At 35.3% G+C, this 27,540-nt stretch overlaps 1 protein-coding gene across 3 annotated transcripts in view; it reads right to left on the bottom strand.

The window, feature by feature from the left end:
- Positions 1 to 27,540, bottom strand: part of LOC149772391 (tetraspanin-14-like) — a 95,897-nt gene that overhangs the window by 18,066 nt on the left and 50,291 nt on the right. For 2 of the 3 annotated variants that reach the window (XR_016417710.1, XM_089947866.1), the window contains exons 2-3: positions 6,207 to 7,102; positions 459 to 647 (exon numbers count right to left, since the gene is read on the bottom strand). Coding sequence is in view for 2 of the 3 variants with exons in the window: in XM_089947866.1 (XP_089803992.1) it covers positions 459 to 647; positions 6,207 to 7,102 (1,085 nt within the window). In the remaining variant the exon portion in view is untranslated. Of the gene's footprint in view, positions 1 to 458; positions 648 to 6,206; positions 7,103 to 14,432; positions 14,579 to 27,540 lie in introns of those variants that run through there. The other variant, XM_089947867.1, reaches the window with a different exon arrangement.

Here is a 27,540-nt window from a genome sequence, read left to right on the forward strand (position 1 = left end):
AAGTTTATTCAGACCTTTAATCATTAGGACTTGTGCTAGAAATTCTAAGATTATTTGGAATTGAATTCGCAATAGTTCTTTTTTACATTTTCATTTCGTATTATAAGGAAATAGATTATTGTGGAGTTTTTTAAAGCTTGATGCGCGATTGCAGGAGTTACAGCTAAAATCACTATGCAGTTGAAGATTAGAAGTTTGAGTTGTAAGTGAAATAATGTAATACAACATATTTCATTTTTCTTTTTTCATTTTGTGCCATGTGAAAAATGACAGTTGTTTTGATTTGCATTGTTTTATATTATTGCATAATTTACATCATTAGACAAGTGAAAAACAAATACATGTATACAACCGTTACATCATGTCAACGATGGGAGAGCAGCAAGAAAAATTCAGAATGTAAAATATTGTTGATATTTCCTGAAAAAAAAATGGTTCATTAATTACCGCATACTCACGATCTTCAAAAGAATTAGGTTTTCCCTAACTGCTCCGAGACAACCCAGGAAGGCCACAATAAAAGTGACGCCACCAACGATGCATATAAGTAAGGCAGGGTCCATGAAGAAATATGTGGAGTCTGTAACAATTTTCCCCATGTCAATCAGAATCCAAAGGCCAACGCCGATAGATAAACAGGCAGCTACCTGTCAAAACGATAAAAAAATCTCTAGTTCTACTTTATCGTCAAGAAGATAGTTATGTATAAAAAAAACCCACAAACTTTGCATCATATTAATTATGATTATGTTTAGGACCACAAATACTTTGTTAAAGCCAGTTCTTGACTTTTAAAATACACTACTTCATGCCATTTGGTAATCATGGCATGTTGAAGAACTCGCTACCTAGCGCAGTTTTCATGTTGAAGATCTCGCTACCTAAAGCAGTTTTCATGTTGAAGATCTCGCTACCTAACGAAGTTTTCATGTTGAAGATCTCGCTACCTAACGCAGTTTTCATTCCTCTTTCGCGCTGTTTATCACATCTGCAGTGTTTGTTCAAAGTACGTTCTTTTGGAGTACATTACCCCACTAAGAATTAAACTGACATATAGTGAGGCACATTTTATATACATCACATCACTTTATTCGAACCAATCTTATTGGTCATCGCCATCACTGTAATTTGATAATAGCGGTAAATTTTTATCAAGATATCATAGACGCCATACAGAGTTTTATTTGTCTTGCTAAGGAACTAAAATAACTCGGAATATTCCGTATTTAATTGTAGTACGAGATGCACAGCAGTCTTCAATACGTATAAATATTATTGCCATTCTGCTATGTATATTTATATTGTATTGTTTGCTGGTTTTTGTCTCATTTAAGTGTAGTACGAGATGCACAGCAGTCTTCAATACTTATAAATATTATTGCCGCGCTGTTACGTATATTCGGTATTGTTTGCCGGGTTTTGTCTGTATGATTATATGTCATGTATATCTGTATCTTGTACTTGATCTTTGTCCAAAATAAAGTTAATGGTGTACCAGACTAGTGATATTTATTTGTAAATAATATACTACTTAGCTATTATATCTCATTGAATATAGATGAAATATTCTGATCGTTATTAATTGAAAAAATTTTCGCTTTAGTTTGAGTTAAAGATAGTCTTGATTCTGACCGTAGGAACTTCCAGAATGGAAATTTCCCATTAAGTTCATCAGAGTGTTTCCCGAAGGTGGTAATTTCAACCTAGGTCAAATTTGTTTTTATTAGGATTCTTCATTCTTGCCCTAACATCAAAAGAGGAATCAATCTTTTTGTTGTGTTCAGTTTTTCATTTGGGTGGATTTATTTATTAAAAATATAATTTACTAGAATAAAAAAGTACTCACTAATATTCTTGGTCTAAAACAATAATTTGGAATTATAGTGAATTCAGACAAGGACATCTTGGATTTTATTAGTGTGGTATATAATTCCTAAGGACTCTTGTGTTTAGCGGTGCGACAAAGGAACGATTCCACACAGCTATTTTGAATCTCTCAATGAATTTTGCAAACCCTGTCTTAGATTATACAGCCAAAATTGGAGCAAAGACTGACTGATGGGGTTGACATGAGATAACTGGCAGCTGACGAAAGTACTTGTATGACAGTCTTGACAGAAGAAAAAAAAATGAGTATTTGTATTTATATACTTCTTTCAGCCGCCGCGTAACATAAGTGAACTATCCAGATTGAATCATATAGTATGTAATCTGCATTTTATGCAGAGAAGTTTTGGATGGAAAATATATTTCAGAATATGTTTTCACTGATTAAGATATAGCTATCAAGGTAATGCAGTTGCAAATTTGAATAGAAAATAATTAAAGTGAAGAATATAAATCTTTTAGGGAATTTTTGAGAAGACATAGCAGATTAGATCATGAAAATTATATTACCAAGTTAAGGTCGTTATGAAAATGGGAAAAGTCTTTAAATACTGTAACACTTTTTAAAAATTGATAGACTCGTCTACCCTGGAGTGAGCACTACCATTAATTCGGTAAAACAAATTTTGGCCTTAATTTGATCGTTAGTTCATGAACCATTCAAGGGCAATATAAATCCTTTATATCAGATAATTTAATTTATTCATTGAGTAATTGAAAATGCGATAATCTTTTTAAAAAAGTGACTCTTATACATAAATCCAAGGATTACGTGTTATCTGTTCCTGTCTGGTGTAACAATGATACTGTTCCAAAACCTGTAGATTTTTATTTCATGAAGTGCATGGAAGACGAGCAGTGTACATGCCATTGTCATGATTAGGTGGGTCCCCAATTTTCAATTAACGGAACAAAACAGTAATATATGGATATATGATACTCAGTTCATTCCAGTACTTTTCAGCGTGCAAGTGTGTGAGAAATTCCTTTGAGCTCGAATACACTAAAGCAGAGAATAATCTTGTATTGCACCCTCAGGATAACTTTCCTTGTATTTATCGCTGTCATCGTTATTTACTGTAACAGAGGTAAACTGTTCTTTTTAGCTCCTTTTCTCAAACAATATAGTTCAAAACGTCATGGAACTCTTTGAATACATATTTCTTGAGAAATGTAACACAACCATACTCTGCACACAAGCATCCACGTGACTTATTCCAGAACAAAAGCACACTAGGACCAAAGTCTCCGAGGACAGACGCCTCCTGACAGGGGTAGCACAAAAGCCACCCACCCCACCCTTCGGAGGGGTAAAAGCAATCTTGGCGTGTTTCAGTAGGAATCAAAATCACTATTCACAGCCTGGTTTGACATTAGAATTCCAGTCGATGTGATAACAACTTTTCCAGAATTTGGGAGCAAAGTGGAAAATTGCCTTTTAGTACAGCTATTAAAAGCCCATACACAGTCAGTCTGATTCTATTCCTGGTGTGTTTTTAAATATCTCTGTCCACAGGATTGGTGGCATTAACTGATTTAATACTGTTTCCATTCATACCTGAAACATTCTTAATCAAGCTAGAGGAGGTCGACATCTTTATCGTGTTACATTAAATCGTTTGTAAAAGATGCATGAAACGATATAATCAGGTAAATGTCTATATTTGACATTTTACAGATTATTGTCGAAGTTCCGCGCATCTTGCAATCAAATTAATGTACAAACATTTCGTGCAAATTTTTATTCAACCTCCCCCGCCACACACTTCATCACCGTTAATGAAAATATATAATACACTGGTGCAGTAAACGCTTCAAGATTGTTTTAATCTCTCAACATAGACCTTCCTAATTTCGTTTTGTTTCCGTGGGAGCAGCCATGTTCAGATCACGTGACCCTCCTCCGTTAAGTTACTGATTCCCGTCTGAGGATAGGTCTTACTGGATAGTTTCGTATTTTGATCCCTCCCTAATTTTTAAGGTAGAAGGCATGAACCTAATAATTATAAGCCTAGCGTTTTTAAATTCACACAGAAGCTAAATCTGTAATGTGGTTATGATTTGCTTTGAGTTAGGCTTGAAAATGGGTTGGCTTGTTTGGTAACTGTCTGTCACAGCTAGACTAGCATTGGAGATCAAATGCGTAACTTGGGCTGCAAATGAACAACCGACTTGGCTTACACATTTACGTGTGTCTGATACATAGGTAAATCGAGGTGTGACTTAGGCTAGTGAGGTAATTATTTTTCCCTGTATATGTCGGGTACCTTCAACACCATGTATGTTGTCATGGTGTGTTGTCATGTTGTATTGTCATGTTGTGGTCATTTCAGTGAAAAGAAACCATGGTAACAGCAGAAATGCAATTATTTTTTTTACGTCACATGAATGACTCCACTCTCGAGAGGTTAGACTTAGTTATAGAATCAAAACAAGTGTATTATTCAAATAGGTAGGCATAGATTTTAGTATCGCACAGTAACTAAAGTACAGAGAGTCTTTACGATAACGTATAAAAACAGGAATAGTGAAATCGCTCATAACATCAGCAAAATTCTCCAAAACGAAATGGAATTGAGATTAACTGACAAACAGATGTAAATGCTATAAAGATACGCAATAACGGAATAATCAGATTAGAGTGTGCTGTGTGGTATCTCATGTGTCTGTTTATTGTATGAAATACTCGTCCATAACAATTCTCAAGAGAGACAGCAAATTAATATGACTGTGATTGATTTTAATCATCCGGTCATAATCACGAAGTAACATGAACTACATGACATGAATCGGGAACTTTCTAACAGTGCATTTGATAGTACTGAGATCAACTGAATTGCATGCCAGGAATACTTCCAATATGGTGCATTTTTCTTGCGAGACATTCATTACATTATAAATAATATCTCGAATAAATAACAAGAGGAAATTTTGACGTGATTATTGAAGTCTTCGTTCGGTTCGTTATAAAATCTGATATAAATTGCAGAATGTTCAGAGTTTGTTGTTCGTATATAATATGATTTGTATACAGTTATTCACAAAACACCATTTTAAGGTAAGTATATGTATGGCTATAAAAGTGCATAAGAATTCCTTTATGTCATTACAAATTTCGAAAGTCGTTTAAAATATGTAAAATCAATTATTGAAGTGCTTGTCTTTTTGAAAAATTGATCATGCGCACAGTTTTTTTCTGTCCATTTTTATTTTTATTGCAGGGGAGTGGGTTATGGTGTCGGGTGGGTGGGTGTTTCGTAACAAATGATATATTATTGTTAGAGTCATTTTTATAGATTGTGTTTCTAAACAAAGCTTCAGATTGGCATGTGTTTTCCCAAAATGTTTGAGTGTTTACCTTTTCCATCATGATGTACGTCAGACTGATTTTGGGGGTAGGTACTCAGCGTTGAACGTTATTATGATACATCGTGTACTAACTGTTTTTCGAAATACAGATTTCATAAAACCTTTGACAATGTTTAGAGTGTTGTCCTTTGAACCAAATTGTTATGCAGTAGAATAAGTGGGAAATATTTTACAGCTATATATAACCACTGTCGCAATACTAAATCAGGTGTTCACGATAAATACACAGGATTTTTTCATATGGTATAGATGTTTAGCCAATAGAAAATCTATCGCCATTATTGTTTATGAATAATTCAATGTTTAAACGACCTTTCTAAAACTAACAGTCTAAATTGTATAAAATAATAAAATTATGTTATGATTTATACATGAGTTAAATGTAAAAAAATAATTTATAAAGATGCTATGATTTATAATTATTTACGTGTATCAATTTATCAATTTATATAATGATATTATTTATAATGATTTAATTTTATCAAATTATGTAACGATGATATGATTTATAATGACTTAAATGTATCGAATAATATAACGATATTATTTATACATGATTTTACTATATAAAAATATAACTATGTTATGATTTATAATAATTTAAATATATCAAATAATACAACGGTGAAACGATTTATAACTGATTTAATTTCTCTCCGCTTTTTATGTCTATGGCACTGTATTAATTACTGCCAATTTAAAGGACGTGAAATATGATTAATTCTTGCTTTTTCTTTTTTAAAATCTTTTTGCTTCTGCGTATTTTTAAACCTTGAAAATTCCAATATTTCGAAATGACAACTCACACTCTCTCACACTCTCTGTCTTTCTCTGTGTCTCTCTCGATATATATATATATATATATATATATATATATATATATATATATATATATATATATATATATATATATATATATATATATATATATAATCATCGTGAACACTTACCAAGGAGAAGAAGTTAAATAGGAACAGCGAATATTTAATACAAATTTGTATCATTCGTCTTGTGACTATCTGATCCTCTTTGGAGCGGAACGTGAACTGTCTCCTGAGCAATTCTAGAGGACTGCCCACACTATGCTGACTGTCCCTTTTCTTATTAGTAGAATCAATGTCGCTATCACAACTCAAGGAACTGCTCTCTATGTCCTCTAAATCATTCAGTGTAGGAATAAACTTACATTGCTCACCAGTCTCTGCGTCGTTTTGTGTACTTCGCTCTGACAAGTCACTTGCATCACTATACGAAATCGAGTTATTAGAAATTATTTCATCTGAACAACTCCAGGTTACTCGCGTTTGACCTCTACTGGAAAAGTTTGAATCCATATTTGGGTTTTCCTGAAAAGCATCCGAATTTGTTGAGAAAGACGAGCACACATTTTCTTCCAGATCGCTTGTTTCAGAATCATCTACAGTTACAGTTCGTCCACCAATTATAATATGTAGCACTTGTCTTCGGCCCTGATGTTGTTCTGTTGTGATATTCGCTTCTATTTCAATCGAAGCATCTTGGCAATTTTCATTAGGAATACTCTCTGCTGTCCCGCTAGGTCTGTTCTCAGCTAAATCAGCATTTCGTAAAGAACCGCTTCCATTGGCGGCACCTATATCAGACATATTTGCAAAAGAAAAACATTGACCCGAGCTATGAATATCGTGACAATCATGAAATCTTTCATTACTGTTATGCCTAACTCTGTTCATCATTATCTCACTCTGACATAAACCTTCCGCTGTAAATTTTAAATTTGGGCTGGTTCCTGTTTCATCGTAGTTTTTGTTTTTAATCAAACGTGTTGCTTCCGTAGCAGGAGTTTCTGTTCCATTTCGTTCGTGGTCTGAAATCAGAAAAAAACGTCTGCTAACAACATACCTTTAAATCTGCTCTTTTCATCGGTAAGTTGAACTTGATAATATGGTTTTACATAAAGATGCAAAATTGACAATGGCTGATAGGTATCCATACCCATTATTAATTGCGCATGAGAACTGAATGCACATATATATTTTTCGCTGAATACATATAATATTTTCGCTGTACTACTAATGCTAATACTACTGCTACTACTAATACTACAACTAAGATGATGATGATGAACAACAACTGCAATATTAACAGTATGAAGAACAACAGCAAGTATTGTAATCATTCTCTCAACATATACAATACGATAATACAATAATTACACGAACGCGTGCCAAGAACGATGTGTCTACGTTTAAATCAGGTCAATTAATGTCGCCCAATTTATCATCCAAGCTGATGACAGTCAACACTTAAAATATGTGACTAATCCAAAATAAGTTCACGGAGTCCTTGTTTTCTAGAAATCGTCTTCTAAAATGTGCATCGTTCCTAAAAGCGTGACATTTTTAAAGCGATCACAATTTTCAAGCCTTCTCATCATTCTCTATCTGACTTTATGACAGGCTGACAGAAAGACGGCACAATATAATTTAGAGGAATAAAATATCACATTAAAAACTCATATGCATTAATGAAAGATAGATGTCCTAATAATCCTGTCAAGTACGTGTTTATTCAACCTCTTCGTGTAATATATTACACGCTCTTGTATTATTTGACTCTTGGTTGTGACATAAACATCTAACATATTTGTAACGTTTCAAGTTCCTATGATAGGAATCAGTTATTGTGTAGAATAGGCTTTAACATGGTGTTATGTACGGTCATAACAGGTCACAGCAGATGATGACATTGTTAGTGTTCCCTGTTGTTGGGATTGGTAACATTTCACTAGCGATCGGTCTTCTGCTTTTAAAATTGCTGATTTTGCATGGACTTTAGATCTTGTTATTCACCAATGAATCTTGACTATTGGAACTCTGCTCTTTTTGTAGAAGTGACAGGTGGCGAAGCAACGATAAGTTTGAAAAACGGATTCAGACTGTCCTGATATAAATGAATTGTACATTAAAGAGCACGTGACGTAGTATACCAGCGGGTAGAGTAATGATCTCGACATTGTCCCCAATTACAATCACAAAAGAAACAAAGGGCCGCATCGCTCTCAGACCTCTAAAGCTCAAGCAATCTCTCATTCCTATAACGAGTGATGTCCATGCCAATCTGCAGTTCCTAAATGAGCATATGAGACACCATCCTTTTTCTGATGCAGGGGCCCAGTTATTGCCATGAAACGTCTTGAAATATGACAGACATGTTATAAATAAAATTGAATACGTATTCAAATATGCACTGCAGGATATTAGGCGTGCAAATGATACTTTTTGGTCTGGCTGAAGTCAATATTCTCACTAGTACAAGGATATTGAAATTAAATTCTGTATCTGGAATATTTCATGTTCGACAAAATTATAAAGTGAACAATCTAATGTGTATCGTACTGATTTGTTCAGTATTTTGCGAAATTCATAGGTTTTATTTTGCGCTTGTCCAGACTTTATAGAATTATACCAATCGGTTTACTAATGCATGTGTGGCAGAGGGAAAGAATTAAATGTAAAACATTAATTGTATAAGTGAAAAGGCAAGTAATGTATAATTTCAAAATGCATTGACTTGGAAACAAATAAAGATATCGCGTGACTAAAATTTGTCTCTTATGTATAAATGCTTTAGGACTTTAGGAAAGGTCTTATTTTTTGGTGTAACTAGATGTTGCCTGACCACTCATCAATACGTGCAAAAAATACATGTTTATCATCACTGAAAACAGATGGGCTCATTATTTCCAAATCACACACCTTTTATTAGAGATTTCAGTGCTTATACCTCCACAGAACTTGACTGTATTATACATGATAATAATAGTTTCGTTGATACAGATATGGGCTATGTCGAGGATGTAGCTATCGGGGCAAGGGCCGACTAAGGCAAAAGGAGCTAAATCGCTATGGAGATAATTTACTACAATTTTATCATTTATCTTTTATGACGAATACAAATGGTAGATGCGGGGATGATAAAGGCATTGGAAACTTTAAATGTCTACAAGATAACTCATTTACAATAATAGATTATTTACTTTTAGATTAGTCATTACGTACATGAATAGTCATCTTCATGATTAATTACACGGACTGAATCAGCATTGCATAACGTAATAATGTGATAATGTAATAAGACAGAAATTACATTAAATTATATGTAATTGTAAATCAGTACAGACGATACGAACAACGTAATATTAAAAAAAGATATCGACCGGGTTTTAGGCAACACACAATCCTGGAATGCAGACAGTAAATCGGCAAAGCACCAGTGACTTGATACGTTTAATAGCTTCGGAATCAATAATACGATGGACAGCTTGGTTTTATACAGCTCCATAAAAACTGTACAAAAACATATCCAACGAAGAATGCAACCTATAAAAAGCAAAGGAAATCTAACCGGTCATTAAAAAAAACCACAAAAAAACGCTGTTAGAGAAAGGTTTTTGAACGGTTTCGGAAGACTTAAAACGTTCCAGAACATCAAACAGCATGATATTTTCCAGACTGATTTCATACGCATTTATTTCTAGCATAAACAATGCACTTTACAGAATGAACACTAGATTAAGTATTGGTCACAAGGTTTAATTTTACGATGCTAAAATCAGAGGTTGCACATACGACATTTTATAAATATGCCAGTGGTATTACAATGCACACACCAAAATGTTTTTGTGTATAATGAATTAGGTAGAATACAAATGCAAGCAGTAAGATATGGCAAAATACATATATATTGATTCAAATTACTAAAGACGTCTGATGACAGATTCCCAAAACAAAGTTTTAATCTACAGTTTACTTTGAGCTACAATATCCAAACGTATCTGATTTATTGGTTCTTTCCCATGCCTGACACTTAAAAGTCCATGAAGTACTTATGCTTCAGTTCCATGGAAAAACAGCAATATAAAAAGATGAAGACGGATAGACAGAGATTTGTTACGAATCCCAGCTACAGGGAACACTAACCTGATCCTCATCTGCTGTGACAAATCAGCCTTTTCTGACTACATAACACGATGTCCACGCCGGTGCTTGATGATAACTCAATCCTAGCATAGGAACTTAAAACATTATGTCTCATAAGAAATATTTTAGATAATTTTGTCAAGCATAAAATAATACGAAGATATCTACACAATTGAAAGATGAAGATGAATGAAACCAAGATGTACCGACATTAAAAGTAATGAGGTTATAGGCTGGAACCAGAATATTTAAAGATTGTATGTTCGTCATTAATATTGATTGTTATTTGGTATCTGAATTAGTGCCATGTATGCTTTACAGATTTATCCTCAATAAAGACTAATATTTATTGGACAGGGAAATCATGTCGATACAACACTTACAAAACACGGTACAACATATTAGAATGTGGTCACATAAACAACGTTCCCTTTAAGAAAAGAGAATTTCTTTGTTTTGTTTTTTAGTTTGAACGTTAATATTAAGACACTGGATTCTAGAGTGCTTTGAATCTAAATCGATACAATAATTACTGGTATAATGATTTTCAATTGCCTATAAAAAACTTTCATGTATCTGATGGACTGGAACGTATTCAATTATGTAATTTGATCTGCCACTTAGGACTGACACCAAGAATGCAAACATTGGAGGCAAAAACGCTATTAATTTGCAACTTCTGGGTCAGTCCTTTGGATCATGCATCGAATGTATGCCGATGCTGCATTTCATTTGTGCCCGGCCTCAATTGAAAAGTCAATATCTCATGACGGTAACTGACAAATCTGTATCTCTCGATTTGTTCGTTGTGTAGCGGTGTGCATTGTAGATACAAAACAGTGAACCAGACTATTGGAGGTGACGTATCGTGGGGAAAAAGCAAAGAGATTCCGTACTTTCACTAAGATGGAGTATAAAAATGGTTCCCTGTGGTCAAAGAAGCATGGGAAGTGTGATGCAGTTGTCGGCGAATTGGTGCCCTTCAAACCTTCTAAAACTGACCGAGAACATGCAAATGCATCGAAACATTTTTCCTTCACATCTTCTGGTCAATCCAATAGTCAGCCCAATTGTAAAAATTGCTGAGGTGATCCGAATAGATTGATTTTGTTATTAATGAGAATAAAACGTAAGATTTATCTGCAAAGTCCTACACCGACATACATCAAAGGCATATTTTTGAGAACAGACAATCTGATATTCCGTTTCCGTTTAACTACGAATAATGTTTATGCCCAGCTTTTACTTATATTGGAAAGAAATTGAAAAGAATTGGAATTTGGATGACATGCCAATTGGCGAATGTATTTGTTTTCACTTACAAATTAGAAGGCCCGATGGTATTCCAATCATGAGTTGTCATTAAATAAAATTGTTGTTTTAGAAAATAAATTTATATGCTTATGTCATTCACAATAGATAATTTGTCTTTATTAAAAGCAAATTTTCTCTCTGTTGGTAAAGTACAGTATTCAATGATAATATCCACTTAAAGAATGGCAGTAACTGCGTCTACGATGTTGACAGCCAAATGTGCGTCTTTGGTATTTGTACCTAATTCCAACCAAAGTCACATGAACTGAAGACATCTCGATCTCATCGTCAAGCACTGTTTTGTAGAAAACAGTTTTGCAACAGGACGAACTTAACTCTGTCATATCTTTGAAAGTGAATCATTTCCGTTCTTCCAAATGTGAGTTAGATCGGAAGAATTATGAAATTTATGAACAACGGTGGCATCAGCAAAAGATTATGTCAGATGTATTATGCTCTTCTAAGTACCGCTAAGGTGGAATAGTGGTTAGAGAATCCGCATAGGATGAGAGAGGTCGCGGGTTCGAACCCTGGCCGAGTTACCAAAAAGTTATAAAAATATGGTACTAACAGCTGCCTCGCTAGGCGCTCAGCATTAAGAGTTTAGTGCTATGACTGGTCGGCCTGGTGTCAGGATTATGTGACTGGGTGGAACATCATGCTACATGTTTGAGGCATAAAGCCCCAGTGCTAGACATCACTATAAACTGCCATACTGCAGACATCGTAGCGATATGACTGAAAAATTGTTACAGCTACGTTAAACATCCATATCACACACACACACACACACACACACACTTCTATGTCGTGAATGCAGTTCGTGTAAAACCAATTTTTTTTGGTCAGAAATATCGCACATAAATATTTTACGAGATTTGTTCTATATTTGCGTAGAGCCTTCCATGTTATACAAGATTATACTATTCATGCAAATACATGTGTACGTGTGTGTGAACTAAAAGTACTGAATTCCTGTTTTCTTGCATAACAAACCGCTGCTTAGTTCGATTGGTTCAAAACTTACAGTTATCCATACATGAAATAAATTTAATTATATTAATAATTAAAAACAGATAATTTTGCAAATTTAAAAGACAAGCAGAACAAGAACATTTAAATACCAATACCAATAAATACAAGACGAATCGCAAGATAACGAATTGTGATATTTTCGTAGATTTATGAAGCTATCATTAATGCTTTTAATTGTTAGGCTAAATTGATTACAAGTACGAATGTCACTTTGCAACTGTCAAACTAAGAGTTAAAACTGAAGTCCGTGTAATTCATTCAGTTAAAACATGTTTTTAATTATTACTTTAAGAGTTAAAGCTGAAGGCAGCGTAATTTTTCTTTTCAGGCTTTTTTGTGTTTACATGTAGGCATTGACTATAGTCAAATCCTTAACCCATTAACATGTTTACGGATGTACAGTGTTACGTACTTAACAAAATACGATGCAAAGGAAAAATGTGATCATATGGTAACAGTGGTCCTGATGAGAAATGAAAATGCTTTATTGTAGTTACCTTGTACGACCATCATTTAAAAAGAGAAACCATCAGAAGAAAAATATATCATTTGTATAGTGTTCCTTAAAAAGACAAACCAGCATTTCAATTCCTGACAGAATGAGTTTTATTAACATATTGAAAAAAATAAAAACCGGTGTAATTGATAACTTTTGTAATTATGTCAAACGGTTTATGACAAATAATACAAGAATTCCAATGAACTGGAACCCAGTTAGTTATACATATCAAATGACATAATTCATGTCCATTATATTGACTGATTATATATGTATGTAGCAGGGATGTGGATGCCATTGACATTATATATTGGTCATTCTACCGAAATAAAAGTATCAGTGAATGTCGATCAATTTCACTGCCACACAAAATATTATTTCACTGTTAGGAAGATAGTTTTCCGCTACATGACGAGAAAGATCATGTAAATGACAGCTAGACAACGTCACCAAATTATCGATATGAAAACGGTGTAATTGATTCCCTCTGTAACACTATTAACCCATTAACGCTAAACAATAAATTAATTGCACTGAACTGAAACCCAATAAGTAGCATCCTTTATAAGCGCCATATGGCGTGATTCATATCTGATATATTGTCTGTTGTTTCAAAACTATATCTCGTAGGGCAGAGATATTGAATTCCATCAACATTATATTTTATTTTCTATGCAATAAAGTCAGCTTCCAAAGCCGATCAAATTCCACTATGACATAAAGTATTGTTTCCGGGTCCAAAGCAAATACTGTGTGACGCGATAAGAAATGGGTGTGTCGAATAATCTGAATCACAATAATGGAAGTAGAAACCATTATCATTTGTTTCTTTGTAGGTATAACCAAATGAGTTTCTTTTAAAATAATTTAATTAAAACAAGAAACATTTAAAATGTTCGTTATAGAAGATTCTGCAACATAAAAAACACTAATGTAGATGTACAAAATATTAAACAAATATAAAGGGAAAATTTGTATCATGTGTTGAATAAAGTATGATATGGAGTCCTTATCTCATAGATAATGGCATGGTCCAGTTATCTGTAGTAATCAGAGATGCGTCCTTTTGCATAAAACTTGAAATAAATAAATAAATATCGATAAAAATACACTGAAATGGGTTAATGTCACTCAGGTAACTACACGATAAAAATACACTGAAATGGGTTGATGTCACTGAGGTAACTACATGATCAAAGTTGTATTTCGTCTTTGTCAGCTACCCATTGGTCAACAGACTAACAACCTCACCCCACAAAAAAAAAAAGATGAAAAATAAAAAGAACCCCCACCCCTAAAACAAAACAATGTAGCCTTATTTGTACTGGATATGTGCAGTCTGAGTGGAAACAAAATTGTAATATTACCTCTGAAACCAGCGATCCTGTTTGGAGTCCTCTAGGCGGTGATGTTGTTTTTTAACACCAATAACTTACTTCCAAAATCAATGAAAGTACGATGATCGGCCACTAGTTTTACAGACATGCTTGGCCATATAGACATGATAACTAGCCTCGGATTCACATAGGAATGACGATTAGCCACTAGTTCTTATAGACTTGTGTGACGTCACAGATGAATGGATTAGTCACTTGTTCTTATAGAACTGTGTGGCCTCACATACGAATGGGGATTAGCCACTAGTTCTTATAGAATTGTATGGCCTCACATACGAATGGGGATTAGCCACTAGTTCTTATAGAATTGTATGGCCTCACATACGAATGGGAATAAGCCACTAGTTCTTATAGAACTGTGTGGCCTCACATATGAATTAGCCGAGCGGCCGAGTGGTCTAAAGCGCTCGCCGTTACGGATCACTGCCATCTCACCTCTGTCTGCGTGGGTTCGAGTCTCGTGCTCGGCTAATATGGGTATGTGAGAAAGCTTGCCAGTAGATTTTCGTGGGTCGGTGGTTCTTTCCTGGGTTTTCCCGGGTTCTTCCTCCACCATTTATACTGGCCGCCTTCTATAGCCTATCTTGTGCTGAAAAATGGCGTTAAACCCTACAACAACAACAACAACAACAAAGTTCATATATTCCTGTGTGGTCTAACACATCAATGAGGATTAGCCGCTAGTTCTTATACACATGTGTGACCTCGCACATTAAAGATAATTAGCCGCTAGTTCTTATACACATGTGTGACCTGGCACATTAAAGATAATTAGCCACTAGTTCTTAAATTGTGTAGCCTCATATCTGAATGAGGATTAACCATTGGTTCTTATATTTATGTGTGGCCTAAAATATGAATAAGGATTAGCCACTAATTGTCATAGGCGTTTAAGGTCTCACATATGAATGGGCTTTAGCCACCAGTTTAACAGATCAATGAGGATGAGCCGTTAGTTCTTTTAGACCTGTGTGGCCTCACATAGTAATGAAGACTAGCCACTAGTTATTATATCCTGTGTGGCATCACATAGTGATAAAGACTAGCCACTAGTTATTATATCCTGTGTGGCCTCACATAGTAATGACGACTAGCCACTAGTTCTGATAGCCTGTGTGGCGTTACAGAGTAATGAGGATTAGCCACTAGTTATTATATCCTGTGTGGCATCACATATGAATGAGTGAATGAGGATTAGCCACTAGTTCTGATAGCCTGTGTGGCGTCACATATTAATGAGGATTAGCCACTAGTTCTTATATTCTCTTTTTGGTCACATATGTAAATGAGGATTAACCACTAGGTATTATATTCATTTGTTTCTTCACATATTAATGAGGATCAGCCACTAATTCGTATTGACCTGAGTGGGCTCACATTGCATTGTTATGTATATTTGATTTCAAAAACAGATTAATTCCCATTACCAAGAATCGATGACTATATTGATAAGATGGGGAATGCCAAGCATGTCACCAAAGTTGACCTTCTGAAAGGATTTTGGCAAATTAAGGATGAAAGGGTCACCAAATACATTTTAACGTCTCGTGAATATGATTACCTCTGGTCTAGACAATTGTGATGCTTACATCGATGATGTATGTTATAATCTACAACGACACCTGGAAAGAATATTTAGCAACAATTCGGAAATTCTTTGAGGGACTCACTACTGATGCATGTATGACAATTAATTGATTTAAAATTGAGTTATGCCGTGCTAATGTAACTTTTCTAGGACATACCGTGGGACATGGATCAGTTAAACCTATAGATGCTAAGGTCAAGGTTATCTCTGAATTTTCCTTGCTTGTTAATAAAAAGCAACTGATGCAATTTTTAGGCATGGCCGGATACTATCGGAAATTTTGTTCCAATTTTTCTAAAATTGCTGAATCCCTGACAAATATATTGAGTAAGAAAAACAGTTCCTTTGGACTGAAAAATGTCAGGAGGCTTTTGACAAGTTAAAAGCCATACTTAAAAGCGCGCCAGTTCTTAAAGATCCAAATTTCAGCTCATTTCAACTTTCTGTTGATGCAAGTGATGTTGGGGTTGGAGCAGTTTTGAGTCAAGAAGATGAAAATAGTATTGATCATCCAGTGTGCTATTTTTCTAAGAAATTAAATAAGCACCAGAGATATTATTCAACAATCGAGAAAGAATGTTTGGCTTTGGTATTGGCATTACAACATTTTGAAGTTTACATTAGTGCAGCTCCTTCTTCGATTATTGTGTTTAGTGACCACAACCCCTTACTTTCATAGGCAAGATGAAAAATAAAAACTAAAGACTACTAAGGTGATGTTTGTTGTTACAGGAATATTATCTTGACATCAGGCACATCAAGGGAAAATATAATTTAATAGCTGACGCCCTTTCCCGTGTATAACAATGTATTATTTCATGTACACTGTTTTTTTAATAACCTAATGTAAAATTAGTCTGTGGTAAAAAGAAAGCTTTATCATATAAATCTTTCTTTTTCTTTATGGGGGAAAGTGTTATGTATATTTGATTTAATTTATATCTGATTTAACTTTTTGTAAGTTTTAAAATCTTTCTAATTTTTTAAAATTTCATTATATGTCAAAATAATGTAGTTCTGTTTACTAGAAATTGGTACTTTTTTTCCAGAAATAGTTTGACCGTGACTATTCATTTATGTAAACACAAAAGGCTAACCTTGTTCCTGATCTTAATTCAAATTTAGTAACAGTCACGTCAACAAGTTCTTTTATTTATTTATCTTTATTGTGGGAGTAATAAGAGTGAGATCGAGGCTGTATTGAATAGACTTGTAAATAGTTTTAGTGAACTTGTTTTCTATAATTACAATTATTGTTTTCATCAAGGTCATACTGGGGCTACGTGATATTATATATCAGGTATTTCCGAAATTGCGCATTAGTTAGCTTTAATAAGTGATGCTTAGAGAGAAGTTAGACAGTCTGGGTTTTGATGTCCAGCCGTTTCCTTCTGTTGTAGCCAGTTTTCGAATTATATGTTAATTTTTCTTCAGATTATATGGATTCAAAAGGATTAATTCTTTTTTCCTGGAAATATACGTGTGCTCATACAGAAATCTTGAACAAAGACATTTCTTAAATTTTTTATTTGGATTTCCAAAACCGGAGGATTATTTATTGTTTGTACAAGGAACTGTAGACAAAAACATTGAATAGGATACAGCATACGTCATCGCCTACCACCTTGGATTCTTCGTCGGGACTCGAACTTGAAATCATTGGAACAGTTTATTATTAGAACTTCTAAAATTGTATTTGTGGATTATTCCTGGATTATTTTTGGATTTGATTCTTAAAACCGTAAGTTCTTTTTTCTTCATTGTTACAGGATTTTTCCAGGTAAATAAATTATTTGTTAAAATTTTAAAAGCTTGTCGTTTGCACTCTTTCTTGTGTTACTGTTTATTCGAGCCTAAACACATAACATAACAGCATTTATAAACTAAAACACTTGGATAAAATGGAGAGTTGAGAAAATAAAGTATATGGTAGGTGAAAGGAGTTTAAAGATTAGATATTTCATGGTAGAATATGGACTATTTCTTCAATATTGTATGTACGGCATAATTAACAAGACATTTATGATGTGTGCTGCTTAGAATGTTTGGTCAATAAACGAAGTCCACTACCATATCATTAACGTGGTAAATTATTATACCATTAACATGGTCCATTACTATACCATTAACGTGGTCCATTACTATACCATTAACGAAGTCCATTACTATACCATTAATGTGGTCCATTACTATACCATTAACGAAGTCCATTACTATACCATTAACGAAGTCCATTACTATACCATTAACGAAGTCCATTACTATATCATTAACGAAGTCCATTACTATGATATTAACGAAGTCCATTACTATACCATTAACAAAGTCCAATACTACACCATTAACGTGGTCCATTACTATATCATTAACGAAGTCCATTACTATGATATTAACGAAGTCCATTACTATACCATTAATGAAGTCCAATACTACACCATTAACGTGGTCCATTACTATACCATTAACGAAGTCCATTACTATGATATTAACGGGGTCCATTACTATACTATTAACGAAGTCGATTACTGTGCCGTTAATGAAGTCCATTACTATATAATTAACGTGGTCTATTACTATGCCATTAATGTGATCCATTACTATACCATTAATGAAGTCCATTACTATACCATTAACGTGGTCTATTACTACACCATTAACGTGGTATATTACTACACCATTAACGTGGTCTATTACTGCACCATTAACGTGGTCTATTACTACACCATTAACGTGGTATATTACTACACCATTAACATGGTCCATTACTACACCATTAACGTGGTCTATTACTACACCATTAACGTGGTCTATTACTACACCATTAACGTGGTCTATTACTACACCATTAACGTGGTCTATTACTATGCCATTAATGTGATCCATTACTATACCATTAATGAAGTCCATTACTACACCATTAACGTGGTCTATTACTACACCATTAACGTGGTCTATTACTGCACCATTAACGTGGTCTATTACTGCACCATTAACGTGGTCTATTACTACACCATTAACGTGGTATATTACTACACCATTAACATGGTCCATTACTACACCATTAACATGGTCCATTACTACACCATTAACGTGGTCTATTACTACACCATTAACGTGGTCTATTACTATACCATTAGCGTGGTCTATTACTATACCATCAATGAAGTCCATTAAAATATCAGTTTGATCAAATAGAATAGTCGTATTGCATACCCATATAGACGCCTGCGGTTTCTATTTGCTCTGGAAATGTCACAGTAAGTACATCTCTGGACTAGAGTTACCAGGTTTGATTTTAAGGTATCGTTTATTCCATAAGCCAGTGATTTTCTTCCATCGTTGCAGGTCTTCCTTTTGGTACGATAGTTTATATTATTACTGCATACGAAAAGCCTTCTTTAAAACATGTCCGTATATGATAATATTGATAGTATCTCAGATGTAAGGTTCATAAGATAAAACAAGTAAAACATCAAGATTGTTCAATTATATTGGGATTTACCTTTCGATTACACACGTTCGACACCAAATTTCACGAGGCAGAAGTAATACAACATTAAACACTCAAGGAAAATCCCACTTAATAACCAGTTTTCATTATCCGTAATTTATCATTCGATTGAATCTGCATAGTCATGCAGTGGAAACCAAAGGATGTAATCTTTATGCATTGCCCACAGCTGAACGTATAGCTCAAATCACCTTCAACACGGCCTCGAAAAAATGTAGATTAATCTCTGCCTAACCAGACATATTGAACGAATATTTCAATAACATATGGTGCACTTGTATCTGTAAACTTTAGACTATTGACTGAATTGAATACGATTGTATTGACTCAGTCAGTGCAGTTTAAAAAGCAAAGGCTTTCCTTGTCGTATTTACCAGCAGAAAAAGTCACATATACCTCCTACTAATTATGAACGTTTGTATGTGGACAGATTGGTTTGCATATTCATATTAATGTATTTAAGAAAACATTTATCGGATATTGTAAATGGCTCAGAGTATATATTTAACGTTACACTGCCGATAAAGTCCATGCTCAAATGTTTCTACGCAAATGTTTTCCGTGTTGTAAATGCAAGTAGAAGGGAAACATAACTTTTGGCATAGTGGTTGCTGCGGCGATTTTTCGTTGCCTCGAGACATAAAATACGACAAGTATCATAGAGGATACCCAGACGCGGAAGGTTTTTGGATGATCATTGATCTTAATCGTATCATTCGTTGAGAGGTCGGTTTAGGAGGAATAGTATAGGGTGCCCTGTCACAGCGAACAGAGGACCTCAGTCTGTTCGCCCTAAAAGGCTCAGCTAGCAGACGGAGGCTAAAGGATGAGTAGTAGTGGAGGATGACCCTCATTGCTAGGCGAATGGAGACTACAAGCATGTTTTCCCTTTACAAAGGCCCGCCATAGCCAGGAACGGCCCCAAGCTGAATGTGCCTTTGAATAAGCTGTTGTCCATCGCCAGCGCGTGTCTAATACGTTCGTCGGCATTTGAAATCCTCGGGGCGGGATGTTGTCGACATATAAACAACACTCTCACGATGCAATCGATTAACCCAACATTGGCGTCGAAAACTACGAAACGTCCGTCTGGTTTTGTGACGAGTGCAGAGACGTCCAATGCTTTATAACCTCCGCAGCATCAGAAAACACGACCAGATCGTTTGGATGTGCCCCAGTAGGACGGTTGCTAAATCCGTAAAGTCGGTCTTGGTTACGTACTAGAAGAAATTGCACTGCAGTCTGCCAGGTCTTTGTTTATCAGAGCGGTCACCGATGTTTACAAGCATGCTAGATTTATACCAGGCGATCTCGTCTAATGTGTAGAGAAGCCAGAAATGAAGGCCTTCGATAGTCCCTTCATGGATCACAATAACTAAGCTGCCATAGTAGACACAAATGCTGATAATACAAAATTTGGTAGTACAATGGAGTAAGAGGAAGTTCGGTTTCATACATAGTTGCCCATAGATTCGCGCCGGTCGTCTCGCTTTCAGAAGTCTGAACTCCTCCTTTAATCTACTACTACGCATGCTTGACTCATCAACCCCATCGTGATCACGCAGCCGATCAATCGTTAAGCATCATACTGCCATGGCAGCCTTGAACAATCAACCCCTAGTTAAGAATTGCACTACCAGGAGGCCCTCCTCTCATCATATCCAGCTAGCAACCGTCTATGGCTTGTATCACTTGTTAGGCCGACCGCTTAGCCGGAGAGCATCGTCTATATTAATGTGGCTAGATACTTGTGGGCAGAAACTCCTCATTATATTTCATACCGTCCACACAGTCGTTGAGGCAAACCGTAGAGCTCCACAACGTTAAACTCTACAAACTTCTAGGTTTCGAGTTGACCAGGTGGCCTGTAACTACGTCGTCACTTTTGCCAGTAAACGTACTCTTCTCCTGTATAGCATCCACCACAATTCTGAAAAGTTGCCTCAGCTCTACCTTCATCGCGAAGTATTTGGTAACAATAATCGAGAGCCTCACTTCTTTTTTTTTTATGATACTCGGCCTGTGTTGCCTATGATTGTTCGACGGGATTGTTGTGTCGTTGGTATTCCTCTTCCGCAGCTTTTTTGATAGTTCACTTTAGAAAATCAATATATACGAATATATTCATGTACGGGTTATTTTATTGCTAACAACTCTTTGCGTAACATGATGGTCTATCTCTGTACTCATTTTGACCCGGTATCTGCAAAAGCGTTAACTATTGCTACTTCAGCCACGGTACGCATTTGGCTGTGTAACTCAAATTGCATGGAAGAATGCAATTGCAGCTTACATATGTAAAGTAAACCATACTAAAAATTTTAAATAAATATTTGCATTTCTCACTAAACTGTCCAAAGGACGTGTGTCGAAAAGTTGAGGCCACGAAAACAGTGAGTCGGTTGCATAGTAAGCGTGGGTTTCAATAAAGCACAAATTTGGTCTCATTTGCATACAATATGTTCATTGATGTAAATTTATAATTATTTGTTAAATTTATTTGTTTTAAATTCATATTTCAATTTTCCTTTAATTCAGAAAATAATCGTACATTCATCTGTCTTGAATGTAATGGAAATCATGCAGTGTAGGAATTTCATGCATTACTCTGACACGCACTGTGAGAATTAATTTAATTTTCTTTAATGTTATAATAATCTTGTATCCTAAAGATTTCATTAATTTTTCTGATATGAATTGTGAGAATTAAATTATCTGTCTTAAATGATTTTTATCAGGTATGCCGAGAATTGTTTTTTCCATGTCTGGACATGTATGTCAGTGACTCGCTAATTAGCAAAGGAAAGAATGGTGTTAGCTTTAAGAACGCATGTCGACTGCCATAGCTAGTAATTTTCTCCCATGTGATGTGATGGTTGTTATGTCCAGCAGGAATGCTAGTAGCCGCTAGAAAAGTCATAAACTCACGTTAACTGGATGTTTGTGTGTCAGTTATAAGGTTGCGAACTGGCTGCCCATAGCTTAGTTCTATTGAACATGTGAAGAAAAAAGACTGGGAATAGTGTTGATCCCAGGAGAAGAAAAAACATGACAACTATTTAGGTTGGGTATTATATTTCTTTGAAGGAAAGTAGCTCCATACCTGTACTGGACTGTGAAAAAGAGCGCAGTCTACAACCAGGACGGTTGATGACCCGAAGAGGAATGAAGAAGAGCGAGAGAGAAAGGAGAAGAAAAAAAAATACAGCACTGCCGACGTATTACCAACATTGATTTGGTAAAGACCGGACATGCCAGGTCAGTCACTCGATTATACCATGAAAATTTCTTTTATCGGTGTAACAGAACGGCTAATTAAATTTTGCATAAATTTTGTAACTCTATATCTAAGAGAAGAGAAGTGAATCAGTCATAAATTGTTATATTTTACATGAGGTGATTCGTATTGTTTTATTATATATCTCGGCTCGAATCTCTGTTATTGCATCCATTAATTACACATTTTATTTTATTGCTTTACTCAGTCTGGGCAATTACACCGTGGTGAACCATCTTCTAAATAACGATAACCACACCATCATAAGGAGTGGGGGATCATATATCCCCCACCTCTGACAGATATCTAGATGTTTCGCTGATATATAGTGAAGAAAATAGTAGATGTGTAGTAGATACCAGAGGTAAGACACACATATAAGTAATTCCAAATAAACAAAGTACCCTTTTGGGGTCGAATCCTTGTGCAAGCCTTTCAGCATTTTCAGTTGGGTTATGCTGTTTAAATGCGTGCCTAATTTTATAACTCCATGTAGACTGTTTATCTTTATGTCATAGATACAACAGAAAATATACTTAACGGTGGACGAATCACTCTACTCCATATGAAGTGCATACGGAGACTTATTTCTTTTTTAAAAATGGCGTCATCTTCACGACCGGCCTTAGCAAGCGTACGGCCCGATTATAATCATTTCGGCTGCCCCCCCCCCCCCCTTTCGATTTATGCGTGGTGCCCCGTCAGCACGGCATTTGGAAATAAACTTTTAAACAAGTTTTACACAACATTGAACTTAAAAGTTTCTTCCATTGCTTTAAAATTACCTTCTCTCCATGAATATATATTTTAAAAATTACTAACCGGATGGGCCCTTTTGAGCTCGGGAGCTAAATTGATCCAATCGGTCTAAGGCCGGCCCTGGGGATCTATGACCTGGTGGCCTTCTCTCCCTAAACGTTAACGATTTCGACGAATGTAATAACCCTCTAATGTTGTTAGAGTGCTCTGTAGTTTAGGAAATTCAGAAATGAGCTTACGTGGATCTGGTGTCATTCTTAACGTCTGGGTTAAGCTCGCACAGAGTGCTGAAAGAAGACTGGAAATGCCTGCGACATAACCAACTGATACATCACATTTTGCAAGAAAGGCCAATATTCAACAACATTAAAGCACTGATACCATCCGATGTGTATGAAAATAAATCTATGATGTGATTGAAGGAAATTATAGGAGTTTATATATATATATATATATATATATATATATATATATATATATATATATATATATATATATATATATATATATATATATATATATATATATATATATATATATATATATATATATATGTATATATATATATAAGGGTTTTAATAGAAAAACGGATGATATAATCAAACATGTAAATGATAATTATGCAAGAAAGGGAGAACTTTTGAAAATTTATATCAATATAGGATTTTAAAAACTAATAAAATTAATGCATGAAACATGTATTCAGCAAGTACTTAATCGGTTTATTCAGTGAATGAGGCTGTGCGAATGAATGTTAAAAAGGAAAATTCAAACGATACTTTTTGTACAATACCGTACGTGGACGATCTCATCCAATTTCCGCCTGATATAAAAGTAATCACGATTTTATTATTTGAAGTTTCTTCTGGCCTCGGATCAATAAAAACAAGTTAAGGAAAGAATGCCTCGATTCTTGATGGATCACATGCTTTTCCAGATCTTTTTGATAGAACACAGTGATATACTGCTATACAGTGTCTTGCAGAAAGTTGTTGTTGTTTAACGCCATTTTTCAGCACACGATAGGCTATATATGGCGGCCAGTATTAACGGTGGAGGAAGAACCCTGGAAAACCCAGGGAAAGAACCACCGACCCACGAGAAGCTACTGGCAAGCTTTCTCACATACCCACATTAGCCGAATCCGAGATTCGAACCCACGCAGACAGAGGTGAGATGGCAGTGATCCGTAACGGAGAGCGCTTTAGACCACTCGGGGCCCCTTCTTGTAGAAAGAAATGCAAGAGTAGGAGAAGCAGATTTTGCATTTAGTGTTAAATTAATACTGTTTAAAATATGAAATGTAACATAAGATTTTCGTTTTAGGAAGATAATATTACAGGACCACTCCGGTGTCCTAGTGGTTAGAGCGCCCGCCTCGGATGCGGGAGGTGGTGGGTTCGATCCCCGGCCGAGTCATACCAAATACATTATAAAAATGGTACTAACAGCTGCCTCTCTTGGCTCTCAGCATTAAGAGGTTAGTGTTGGGACTGGTCGGCCTGGTGTCAGGATAATGTGACTGGGGTGGACATCATGCTACATGTCTGCGGCATGATGCCCCAGTGCTAGACATCACTATAAACTGTCACACTGCAGACATCGTAGCGAAATGACTGAAAAATTGCTAAAGCAACGCTAAAATTCTAATTCACACACACACACACACACACACACACACACACACACACACACATGGTAACGGCGCAGTTACAAAATGGTGTCCGAATGGTTCGAGCCAAGCTATCAATTCATCCACTGAAGAAGCAAATTATAGCACCGAAATAAAATACTAATCACATAAGAGGAGAAAAAAACCTGAACAATCACATCATGGAGTGGAATTGATAGTCTACAAATTGAGTTACATATTGAACGAATAGACAGATGAAAACGGATTTTAAATGAGTAAACTACAACAGAGGGAAAGTCATTATAGACACAGTACTTTCGAGGGATCGTCTTATTTCGTTGTTTTGTCGAACCGTTTTGTAAACAAACACATCCGATAAGGCTTGAGCCTTTACTTGAACAGGTCTGACATTTTAATCCAATCGTGTACTGGGATATAATCAACATGAATATTTCAAAGAGAAGTACACTGCAATAACCCAAAGATATAAAAGGTCAGTTTGTGAAGGCGATCAACTGAGAATCAGAACTGGTTGCCATGAAAAAGGCCAAATTCAGTCTATCGACATTAAACTGCACTTTATAATTCCTTATGTATTAACGTTGAACATCGTCTCTAGCAATGTTTCTGACAACCTGTCTTATAACCTGAAAATAATGGCGGTCAAATTATAGTCAAGTGACATTCTCCTGAACAGCTTCTAGCAGACTTGCTGTCTAGCTGTCTGGCTGTCTGGCTGTCTGGCTTCTAAGCTGTGCTTGTGATATCGAAACATCTCTGTTCATGTTAGCAACACTTGCGTGATTAATACTACTTATGAATTCATTGATATTTGTGCATAAAGTTTGACATATACACATTTAATGTATAAAGTAGACTTGCTGAAAGGTCAAAGGTCAAAATCAACATACCATTAAATAGTTGTGACTGTCTTTTTCAATAGAAGGCATTATAAAACGATTCACATGTTGCCAAACTTATCTTGCACCATGTGACTGCAGGTAGGAGTGTGTGTGATTAGGATTTTTAATGTAGCTTTAAAAAATTTTCAGTCATATCGCTACGATGTCTGCATTGTGGCAGTTTATAGTAATGTCTAGCACTGGGGCATCATGCCGCAGACATGTAGTATGATGTCCCACCCAGCCACATTATCCTGACATCAGGCCGACCAGTCCTAACACTGCAGTTAAGAACACAACTGATATTTTCCGCTATTGCCATGACAAAAATGAGTGTAGGTTAATTACAAACGACGACGACAGGTGGATTGTAATATAAAATGCATATACTTTGCTTGGTGTTACTTTGCATGGTGTTACTGTCAATGCAAGTTTTTCTTCATACAATACATACTTAGAGTTTCAGTTTGAATCACTTGTGTATTTTAATCTAATCATCGAATATATTCTGTCATTAGGAAATACACTGCCTGGTTGCAGACAAATTTTCAGGGATTAAAACCTGAATTTTGTTAACCAACTCGCTTTTATTTAACTATATTTCTTCAGTGTATATATTGATATAGATGTCTGTCTGTGTGTGTGTGTGTGTGTGTGTGTGTGTGTGTGTGTGTGTGTGTGTTAATGCAAGGCTACTGAGAAATTTCTCATGTATGCAAAGAAAAAGACCTTAAGGAAGAAGAAAACGATGAAGGATACATTACAACATGTGGACGAGAAGTCATTTAAATTCTGAGTTAATAATTCAAATTATTCCGCCGTCACGAAATAAAGATTTGCACATCTACATTTAAAAGATGGTAAACTATGAAACCTTTTTTAAAAAAATTGTCTTTTCTGGTTTATGTATGGTCAACGTGTGCTAATAATATTTGCATCACACTTCTTCTTTCACAGGATGCCAGATATGCTACTAATTGCAAGGTGTAAAATACTCAGCAAGTACACATTTCTAGACGAAGGTGAGGATTAGGTACACAAAAGTAAAATTCATATTTTCAGCATAAAAAGCTTCACTAACATTGTACATTTCTACAGATGTATACAATTCCAGCAGAAGTGACTGTACATTTTGTTGAGTCTTGTTTTCTTATGAACAGCGTTCATTTGTTTGTTGGTACATGCCCGAAAATCAATAGCCACTAGTAAACTAGCAGGCCTTTGTGATAACCCAATATGGTACCAGAAGAAAAGGCTTTTTTTTATCTGTTTGTAGCTGCTTCATTCCTCGTTTGTTGGCACGTTTAAGAATGAAACAAAATTTGGGAAAATCCTTCTGAATGGGGCTACTGCTTTTAATCTAACTTAGATTATCGCATTTTTGATGTATCTGGTGCCTACAATATAT

This window comes from Sinohyriopsis cumingii, unplaced genomic scaffold, assembly GCF_028554795.1.
Source record: "Sinohyriopsis cumingii isolate HCF-2022 unplaced genomic scaffold, ASM2855479v2 utg001510l, whole genome shotgun sequence".
Taxonomy (NCBI): Eukaryota; Metazoa; Mollusca; class Bivalvia; order Unionida; family Unionidae; genus Sinohyriopsis; species Sinohyriopsis cumingii.